Source organism: Glycine max, chromosome 7 (genome assembly GCF_000004515.6).
Source record: "Glycine max cultivar Williams 82 chromosome 7, Glycine_max_v4.0, whole genome shotgun sequence".
Taxonomy (NCBI): Eukaryota; Viridiplantae; Streptophyta; class Magnoliopsida; order Fabales; family Fabaceae; genus Glycine; species Glycine max.
This window is the reverse complement of record NC_038243.2, coordinates 4,107,179-4,118,800: the sequence shown is the minus strand read 5'-3', so window position 1 is coordinate 4,118,800 and position 11,622 is coordinate 4,107,179. Positions and strand designations below refer to the sequence as shown.

At 26.7% G+C, this 11,622-nt stretch overlaps 1 protein-coding gene across 2 annotated transcripts in view; it reads right to left on the bottom strand.

Annotated features, from left to right (window-relative positions):
* LOC100787979 (protein DMR6-LIKE OXYGENASE 2) overlaps positions 1–2,010 on the bottom strand; it is a 6,888-nt gene extending 4,878 nt beyond the window's left edge. Inside the window, exons 1-3 of one of the 2 annotated variants that reach the window (XM_003528709.5) lie at positions 1,764–2,010; positions 1,358–1,605; positions 667–988 (exon numbers count right to left, since the gene is read on the bottom strand). In XM_003528709.5, coding sequence (XP_003528757.1) covers positions 667–988; positions 1,358–1,605; positions 1,764–1,982 — 789 coding nt within the window. In that variant the 5' untranslated portion in view covers positions 1,983–2,010. The remainder of the gene's footprint in view (positions 1–666; positions 989–1,357; positions 1,606–1,763) is intronic. The other variant, XM_006583140.4, reaches the window with a different exon arrangement.
* Between the last annotated feature and the right edge of the window lie 9,612 nt (positions 2,011–11,622).

The following is an 11,622-nucleotide window of genomic DNA, read 5'->3' as shown; positions in this document are numbered from 1 at the left end:
TTTCTGAACGTAGTGTATATATATATATATATATATATATATACACCCTATTAGAGGAACTGATTAATTTGACCTTAAATTCTTAATGAGATTGGTTGTCTTTCTTGACTCTGCAAGAGATATATATTAACTTTTTATATACCAAAAAATTCGATACACCTTATTTCAGAAACAAATTACTCCGTAATTTGACGGATTTCCCTAATCTATCCGACTATTAGTATTAACAATTAATATCCCAACTGGATCGAGAGTCACGTTTATCTTCCTTTTACAAAAAAATAGGTTAGAGACGTGGAAGTAATTGCTAATTAGTAATAGTAATTAATTAATTTGAATATCGCATGCTAAAAAGAGAAAGACACACCTAGATAATTTATAATAGTACTAGTAAAGCCTAAACAGATGTCAGCTAGTGAGTTCCATTACAACGATTCTGACATTACGAAAACAAATAAATTATAACTATTATGTGTTGAAGAATGGTTCTAAATACTTATACAACTAATTTTCTTATACTTTTAAACGCATTTATTTTTTTATAAGATAGTTGGAGCTAGAGTTTGAAAAAAGATGAAATATAATGTTACCCTTTTTTTGTATTTTTTTCCTCTCTTAGATGACATAATTAACATTTAATATTTCAAAGTTGAGGGCACAAAATACCTGAATTTGGTCACCAATATTGACAATGAAGGTGTTAGGGACAGGATTGACGGTTAGCCACTTGCCATCATAGAGGACTTGCAAGCCTGGGACCTCATTTTGGAGCAGAATAGTAATTGCATTTGGGTCAGCATGAGCTGGCAAACCATACGTTAACTCTGGCTCAGGACATGGAGGGTAGTAGTTTATGGCCAGGTGCTGCCCATGTTTCCCCAGTGCTTTGTCTATGTAATCCCTTTCCAAACCCAAACTCTCTGAGATTGCCTCAAGCAATTTCAGTGATAACCCTCTCATCTTTCTACTATACTCCGCCACATCTTCCCTGAAATATTTAATAACATCCATCACAAATTAAATTAAATATAATGATAAGCTATTTTTTACAGTAATTATCCTTAAAATCATTAAATTTTTCATAAATCATGTAATTTGACATTTTTGTTCAAGATGAATATAATTATTATGGACAGTACTAAAACTTTCTCTCGGTATGTCTACATATTTCAATTCAAAAACTCTTAAACATTAGTTAAATTGAAACAGCCTTCTGTCAGTTAATTAATCGGCTGATACTAAATAATATCTATCATTTTTTTGATTAATTGATAGTATATAAGTTTTTGTCATGGTAGTAGTCTATAAAAATTAACTCAAAAAATAAAACATATATATAATATAGTACTTAATTAACCTGAAAGATGGAGGGTTGCCAGGCCATTCCTGAATGTAATCCTCAAGGGGATGACAGTGAAGTCTCAAGAAGTCTCTCCAGTTGGAAACTTTCTCAGTCTTGACATTGAAACTGGTGGAGAGTCTTGTTGTCTTGGATGGGTCATCAGAGAAATTCTTCAGCCTCTCACTCTCCGGCAAACCAAAGAACTCTTTTGACACATTCACCATCTTGCTCACCACCTCCTCCTGAATCCCATGGTTCACAATCTTGAAAAATTAAACCACCCACAAGCAAAAATATTACTTTTTGTATAATTGAGGGTAACAATAATAATGAAATTTCATCAAACCAAAGTAATAAAATTATAAGTTATAACAATATATGACTATATACATGCATGCAGTGTATATAGTTTGATATGTACTTGAAAGAAGCCATAAGTTTGGCAAGCATGCGCAATGTTTTGGATGATTTGGGAATGATTGGAGCCACCAAGGCCTTGAAGGTCGATGATGGGAATAGAAGCAAGGGAGGAGTGAAGTTGATGAAGTTTTGGACGGTCACCAATGGGCCTGATGAAGTTAGAGGGAACGCGATCAATGGTGGAGGCTAGGTCGGTTAACAATGGTTTTGTGGCGGCCATTGCTAGCTATGGATGATGATGCTGTGTATGACAACATGATGGGGTTTGTACCTGAATTTATATTGTGGTCATGGGGGGTAATCAATTGTGTTTCAGCCTTACGTAGTATGCATGACTTCAGCACTATACCCCACTGATGATGTAATAATATATAATATCTTCACTACACACATGGTAATGTTTTAAAAACATAAGTTTTATTTCATAAAAAAAAAAAAACAAGTTTTATATTCAAAATTTGTACGAATCCCAAGTCCGTATCTGACATGTCCACTAATGAATCGCAGGGCATATCCTACATCAAAATTATAGCGGCAAAATGGAGTATATTATAAAGTTAGTTAGGCTAATTATGTTTTTAATTTTTTAAATTGGAGGTTTATTTTTGGTTTTTAAATAAAAATTTATACAGATTATAAATAATATTTTAAAAAAATTAAGGAATTAAAAATATATTTTTTTATTTAAGGAACTAAAAAATAGGCACCTTAAATTAAGTGAAAAAAAAACATAATGAAATCATAAAATTATCATATTATATATATATATATATATATCCTCATTTAGTCATTTGCTTTAATCTCATACTTATTTCATATTCTTCTTATATATATTTCCTCTTTTGTTATTATATCACTTATTATATAAATGTCATATACTTTCATTTTCTTTTACTTCCATATACCTTAAGCTATGTTTGAAATGAGTGGGGGAAAAAAATGAAAAGATGGCCTCACAAAGCAGGGTGAAAATAGGTCAAAACAATCTGAATACCTCAAAACAATCAACTTGACCCGGTCTAGAAAATAACTTGGTCTGATAAAAATTTATGGAACAATTCAGATCGGAACAATTACACGGCTAATTAATCAACTCAGTCGGTAATAAGTAACTATACATATGATGCAACGATGTAGGATTTTCTGCAATTCGACCAAGTTCAATTCCATAGATTTCTATACCCATTCCAATTCCATAGCATTTTATACCCATATATTCCAGAAAAGTTCTAAGCTTCAAATAATTAAAAAAAATTGCATATTTTAAATTATTTAATTAAAACTGCGCCAGGCTACCGTTGTTTTAGAAGTCGAAATATTTAAGTGAATTATAATAATTTTATAGAATACAAGTTTACATTTTGTCGGATTCAAGAATAGTTTACATTTTTTTGGATGTTAGGAGTTTTATCAGCCCCGATTAACAACAATTATTTTAAACTAACATAAGTATCAGAAGGCATATACGACACGACAACTGATATAAATGGCAAGATGACAATCTCCTCTTCCTTTTCATTTCTTTGGAGCTAATTAATTCAACTTTTTATTTTCTTTAATGAGGAATATTATAATGTTTAACCATTCTACGTTTAATATACCTGTAATGAGCAGGGGAGGACTAGTAAAATTTTGATAATATTATTTAAGAGACCATGAATAATGTTATAGAGATGACATTTCTTTTACCCCCACAAAAACATTATAATATAAAAAGAATACAATTCATGATACATCATTAAAATGTAATAACTCAATAAACAAATTAAAGAGTATGTACCAAAAAACAAATCAAAGATGGGAGAAAAAATTATTTCTCTTGTGTATGCTATCTCTATATATCCACTTAATATTATTGAATGACCAAACCACATTATATAGAGAGATGAGGAATATGTGGTCAAGATTAAAAAAATGTATATAATTTTTTAAAGTATTCGTGTGATTATTAATTAACTTTTGATGTTAATGATTCGTATATAATTAATTGTATAACTTAAATTTATAATTCTCAATTTTTCATATAAAAAAATTGTTACTTATGAATACATCTTACATAAAATATGTTAAGAAGAAAAGCGAGTTCTGATCTTTGGACGGAGGCTATTTAACAGTAAAACGTTTAATCTTTCTTCAAAAAATTTAATTGAAGTTTTTGAAATAAAATAAACTAATTAAAAATGGCTGAAAATTTTGTCATCTGTACCTGCTGGGAATGGAAATGGGAGGGGTATTTGAGGAGTGGCACGGTATATATTCTTAATTTGCATTGTTTGTGGAATAATTCTAATAATGTTTTTTATTTATTAAAAAGAATTGATATTTTTTATAAAAAAATATTAAATATATTTAGCACTTTAATTGATACATTTATCACAAAATATTAAAATATATAAAAATACAATATTAATTTTGTTATATAATTACTCTATGCCTTTGTTTGGAAATTGGAATTGGTGAAAGGAGGTGAATGATTTTCATTTCTCAAAAGGAAAGAAAACATCTAATTTTTTACCTTGTTTTTTGTTTGGTTTTTTTAGTAAAATTGAAAAGAAGCATCTATGTGGAACCCATACAAAAAAGTGCTTCTTCTCAATTAAAATGGGGAGAAAAGGAACCCAAGATAACTTATTTTGAGAATAATTAAAAACTTATTTTGAGAAAAGGAACCCAAGACTATTAGAGGGGCATTTACAGTGGACCAGTAAATTTTGTGACTATTATTTGAGTCGTTAGATTAACCTGATTATCAGATTATTCTTCCTCAAACTTTCTCCCCCACTCCCCCAACACTCCTGCCGTCAACCACTGCTCGCCTCCGACGGAGAAAATTTCCGACGGTGATATTTCCGTAAACATTGCAAGCGCAAATTTGCCTGAACCACGTTCGTAAACAAAGCCCCACCACCATCAATAGAATTCCAAAACAAAAAATAAGTATATTTGAGAATTAAATTTTTATTATTAAGGTTTGAGTGGTTTAAATATAAATTAAAAAATTATATTTTATTAGATGACACTATTTGAATAGATGTATTAGAATTTATTTTTGTTATAATTTTAAAGAAAATTTATTTATTGTAGTTGATGATAATTTTTATTATAAATAAAAAAAAATAGGAGAGAAAAAACACATGAACAAAATATGTGAGAGAAAAGAGATTTAATGTGAAACAAAATTACTTTGTAAAGAAAAAAATGAAAAAGTGTTATAATTTCTTATAAAAGTTAAGTGAATACTCATGTTTATTATTTAGAATGGATTATAATTTTAGAATATTTTTGTGATAAGAGAATATTTTTAAAACAATTTCGTAAAAGTAAATAAATTAACTTTCTGGTACTGAATCATGTTTGTTATGCAGTGTCTTTTTTCTTAATTTGAATTTGGACAACTTTATATTTCAATACAGAAAATTCTAAGAATCTAAGTGACATCTGAGAAAAATATTTTGAAGATCATGTCAAAAACACCAAAAGGGTGAATTTGCCCATTGTGACATGAAAAGTGCGAAAGCCTTAAAGAAATTTAGAAACAAAAACAAAAAACCGCCATATTCTTGAAGGCATGTGTTCTGTTGGATCTACAACAGCCTTTCCAGAAGGCCTGCAACTACACCGCTGATCAACAATGCTGTTTATTTTTTTTCAGAATTCAGAGTTGGATATATCTATGAAACGGGCCAATAAATTTGTTAGGTAAATAGGTGGGTTTTGCTTTGTGCACCCAGCAGCACAAGATGAACATTCCAATATTACCCTTCCGTAAAGCTAATATGAATTGTAAATCCATAATAATTGCACATGTGACTTTTAAGATATTAACATAACACTCTAACCAATTGAGTTAATAGATCAATTATGTTATAAAATAATTAATGTTGTTATATACAATACTAAATTTTTTAATGTATATTTAATGCACATGTAAATTTACATAATAAATTTTATGACAATTAATTTTGATCTAATTGTTAATTTGTTTACATATATAAATTGTAAATAAAAATCCTAGGTTTAATAAAAATTTATATATGTAAAAAAACAAATTATTAACATAAATCTACTACTGTATTTTTTTGGCCTTATTGTAATTAATTTTGATCTAATAATGTATTTTTTTTACATATATAAATTTTAAATAAAAATCATAGGTTTCATAAAAATTTATATATGTAAAAAAATTAATTATTAGATCAAAATTAATTGTCACAAAATTTATTATGTAAATTTACATGTGCATTAAATATACATTAGTAATTTTAGTGTTATATACAACGACATTAATTATTTTATAACATAATTAACCTATTAACTCAGTTAGTTAGAGCATCGTGCTATTATGGATTGATAATCTGTATGATATACAGATTGTCAATCCATAAGGTTATTACGAATTCACAATCTGTATCAGTTTTATGAAAGGGCAATATTGGAATTGCCAATCTTGTGTTAGGTGCACAAGAAAAGTGTTTGGTGGACAAAGCAAAATCCTAAATAGGTTCATCTCATATTTGAAAATTCCAAGTTGATACATAATTAGTTGGGCTCCCCACTTTTTGGGTTTAGGGTTTAAGCCGAAGACATGGAATGTTGTGGCTACTGCAAACACCAATAATGAGTTAAAAATATATTTTAGATTTAAGAAATGCACTTTTTGTGAGAATTTCTTTCTAACACTCTTTTTATAATTTTTTGAAATCTATTAGGAGGAATCACTAATTTTGGTTGGTTGCACATTTCATTTAATTATTCTCTTTCCTGATTTAGAACTAGGATCCACCAAAACTACTAATTTTTAATAAATTTAAATTAATCATAGAGAATGTTTAAGAGAATGTCGTTAGAATCACTCTTTAGATTTTTATATTATTTTTTTGTTAAAATTAGTCTTACTACTTTTTAAAGGAATGATTTTCTACTATCAAACACATACATAAATTGATATGAGATTGTTTGAACTTAACTAATATTCTTGAGTTTAATTCCTAATTGTGTTATATAACTTTGGGAAAAAAATTTGCTACTTATAACTAGGAGCTTATGACCTAGTCTACATCTTGTTCAAGTAAAAAATAAAATAAATAAAGACTTTTTTTATTGAAGTCTAGTTAGTTAAAATGGTAAAACTTTAGGTCATTCAAAAATTCATATAAACCTAACATGTTGATCAATTTAAATAAATTAAATGAATATTTGTTGTTGGCATTATTATCATATTAAATATGTTATAATGTACTAAAATCTCACATTTATTTATCTTTTTAAATATTAATCATGTTGACCTACATAAAAGAGTCAAATTTAATATTACAAGTTTATTGAAAAGTAAGTTTATGTCTTTTTTATAAGTCTCTTGCAAAACATGTTTAAAAATAAATTGTCTTGATTGTTAAATTAGACCTTAAAATATATTTATATCATGTAACAAGTTGGATGAAATTCTTATAAAACCTAACATACATGTTTTCATCATTATTTGGGCATTAAATTATCTTAAAATACATGTGGTTAAGAGGCTTGCAAGTCAAACCATACTTTTATGCAGTTAGGCCTTAAAAAAAAAGTTTATGACAAGTATGCATATATTTGTTTTGTCATCTAAACTTTGGTTGCAAAAATTTTGGCATACCTAAACAAAGAAGTTATGAAAGAAATGTTTTAACTAACCTATTAAGAATACTTCAAGCATATGCTAAAACGTGTCAGATTAATGTCATGTATGTTTAACTATGTTTAATAAAGTCTAGCTAACATGACCTTATTTGTTTTATTTGTACTTGTAATAATTCTATTTTACTTTTATTATCTTCTGTCAAAGATACCCATAATAATCTCCTAAAAAGTAATGATTTTTGTTGTAATTTTTTTTGTAATTGGTGAATATATGAAAATTAAAATCATTATTTTTAAAATATAGACCAGTCTAATTTTTTTTAATTCTTAACTAAATCATATATGTTAGTTATTTTCTTGAACCCAAACCTTTTCCATTTTTACTTTTGGCATTGTGTTCACCGATGATACTGTGAAGATTGTAGACCGTAGATGAACCACTACCATAACATATCTTTCTATTTTTATTTCACCGTTGATACTAATAACTTTGAGTATGAGTCCTTTTGTTTCTGCTTTCTCTTTTGTTTTGTTGTTGCTGAATGCCACTGCGTTGTTAGCGAATAGCCACTTTTATTCGGTTATAAGATACGTTCATTTATGTATTTTATATAATTTTATTTTTGTGTTTTCAATGAATCATTTAAACTAGCGTCCATCTATTTGTGGTATACAAGAGAAGTTGAACCTTTTTCCCCATTTCTTAAATTCTTTTATGGTACATATGCTTTAATTTTTTGTCTTTTCTTTCAAGTTGGTTTCCTTCTCTTTACGGTTCTTTTATCTTTTTTTGACTTCGTTTAGTGAAGATAACTTGGACTTTTATTTTAAAGAGATGTGAATTTTATTGAACTAAAAAGAATTGAGAGAAAGATAAATTAGAGTAAGAACAAAGAATATATGGAATTATAAAGATTTTTCATAATATTATTTAACCACGTACTATTATACATGATAAATTTATTACTTTTATGATAATTATCTATACTAAAAATAATCTATATATGGTTGATATTGTAAAAAATAATAATTAATTATGCATATCTATTTGAAGTGTAAGACACATTAATAAAGAATGTAACCAACACACACTCATAATGACAAATACACTAACATAAATTAACAAAGAGTAAATACTCTCATATTTCCTATCTCTTTAATTATAAGATCATTTTTAGAAATTTATTTATCCCTTTTTATATTTTTTTTAATTTCTAGGTTATTTATTTCCCTACATATTCTTACTTAATTATACTTTTTCTTTTGGAATGATAATACAATTAATTGATAGATTTAATGTAATTAATTAAATTAATTATTTTTCTTAAAAAATATAAATTAATTGAAAGATTCTTATAATTAAGAATGGAGAGAAAGTAATCAATAATAGCAAATACACTAATTGATAGTAAACACAAAGTAACAATGGCGAACTAAGAGCAGGAATGCATGACACGATAATTTTATAACATTTTAGACTAATTATAATGGTAACTTATTTAGAAAAATATTTTCTATATTAGTTAAAATAAAAACCAATCTAAAGAATTTAGTTTGATTTTTTTTGAAAAAAATGATAAGACATTCACATTCAAGATAAATTGAGAAACCAATTTAGAAAATAAAAAACTTTCAACATCAATTTTTTCATACAAGGTATTCTTTTAAGTTTATTTTTAGTAACTATTTTTTTTATTAAGAATTCAAAATCAATAGTGAAACATTAATTCCTTTAAAACATAAAAAAAAATATTAAAGTAAATTTTACCTTTTTCATTAATATGTTTTCCATGTACATATTAGGAATTGAATTCCTAACGAGATGTTAAAGAGTCAAACTATCTATTAATCGTGTTAAACCTAGTTAATACCAATTAATCTAAAATGTCAATATCAATATTACAAAAATATTCATACATTACATCAATTTTTAGATAACTGATATAGACAATGAATGTGAAAAATAATTTTTTAAACTAGTGACGTATTCACCATGTACGTGCTTTTTAATTCAAATTTTTAGGACAATTTATTATTTGTGATTTTATGTTGTGTTAAGAAATATTCCTTCGCACTATTATTCTTTAGTCATTAAACGAAGGGACAAAAACCAAGAGAAACAAAGTTATAATTTTTGTATTTAATTGAAAAAGTAAACAAAAAATAATTATATTAAATAACTGTTATATATTTTTAATATAATCAACTGTGACTATGTGGTAAAAAAATATGAAATGATTGTTTGAAAGCTTTCTCCTCTTTTTCATTTTATCTTATTTGAGAAGAAATACCTTTTATGTAAATTCTACTATATTTATTTATCCTTTTTTTTATTCAACCAAAATAAAATAAAGTAAAATTTTAATTTTTCTACATCAGCTTCTAATATATAAACACGATTATGGGTATTCAAAATTGAACCAAATCATTCTTAAACCATTAAATCAATCCAACAAAATCAAAAACTACAAAACCCAAAAATCTAAAAAAATCACATAATTTTTTTGTAATTTGGTTTAATTTTCAGATTTTGTTATCAAAGATTGAAGTAAACTGAATAAGTTGCATATTATAATTATATTGATTTTAGTGTGATAATTAATAATAAGTATTAAATAATTTATTATCTTCATATGTTAAAAAGGAATGTATTAATACTGCCAAAATAGTATTAGATATAAATGAAATATGTTAAAAAAAAAGTTAATAATATCATTTTATATTAATGATAAATAAAAGTAAAAATAATAATTTTTAACTAAATTATGTTAAACAAAATTTAATAATAAATAAAATTTATTTTTAAATAATATAGCATAATAATTATGCTTGATAGATTTTAAATTTTGATAATAGAATAAAAAATCACTAAATTGAATTGAATCAAACAGTAAAAACTTGATTTGGTTTGATTTGAATTTAATGTTATATTTAAACCGAATAACATCTTTATTTTATATTTATTTCATATGATTTTTTGTTTAAAAACCAAATCAATCCGTACTGTGAACATCCCTAAACACAATACATGTATTTATTGAAAATTTATTTGTATTAATTTCAGATTTTTTTAAAAAATAAAATAAAATTTCACTTTTGAATATTTTTTTTTTCTTAAGATAAAATATAGGGTAAAATATGTTTGGAGTCTTGTAAAATTTAAAAAATATTAATATCGTACTCATAAGATTTTTTGTATTATTTGATCTTTCTAAAAATAAATCATATTTCTATTGTTCATTAATGGTTACTCCATTAGATGATAATCAGCTCTAACTAATAAACTTATACTTTTAATTTGATTATAAATGAATTAAATCATTTTTTATGGTTAAAAGCTCCAAAATTAATTAAACAATTTTCAATGATTAAAAATCTAAAAAATTCCAAATTTTTGTCATTTCTTAAATGATTGTCTGTCACTTTAAATAAAACAACAATCAATTTTAATATTATTTGAGTGTGCTCGATAGGATAAAGAAATAAAAATAATTATGTATGTTAACCATGTTAAAATATTTCTTTTAACAAAAATATCACTAAGGACTAATAAAAATATATTTTATTTTTAAAGAGATTAAATTAATATAATTTTTTTATAAAAATAAAATAAATATTTTTTAAATTTTATATGAAAACCAATCATATTTTACCCTAAAATACATAAAATAACAAAACATGATAATGATGTACGGATAATTAACCAATATAAGAAAAATTTTCAAACTAGAAAACAAAACCACTGCTAGAACCGTACAGGCTCGCACCTGACACTCACCAAAAACGTGCACGTGTCCACCGCACGCACGAATGGAACACCTACCAATAAAGCCCCAACGAGCTGCCACGTGGCAGTGACCAAAAGTGAGTGGCCACGCTGGCCGGATATCGCCACCACTAGGCCCAAATGGCCCACGCCTCGCGCAACCGGGTGACCGGGTGCAAGCGGTCGACCTCGCCACGTCACCGGAGGGCCCCACCATCACAAGCTGGCGACGCTTTTACGGACCTAAAACCTCAGCCATGGAGTTTGTGGATGAGATTCGAGAGAGATAAAAAAAAGATTAAAAGTTAAAGCGCCATAAAAAAAAAAACAAATAAAAAAAGAAAGTGATAAAAAAATAGGAAAAGTGCAAAGGTAAGAATCAGCACCAACAGCCAGTAACATTGCGCCACTTGTCGCGATCTCACACGCCGAAGCTTCTCCGTCTCAAAAAAAATAACGAGTCGTTAATTTCCGAAAG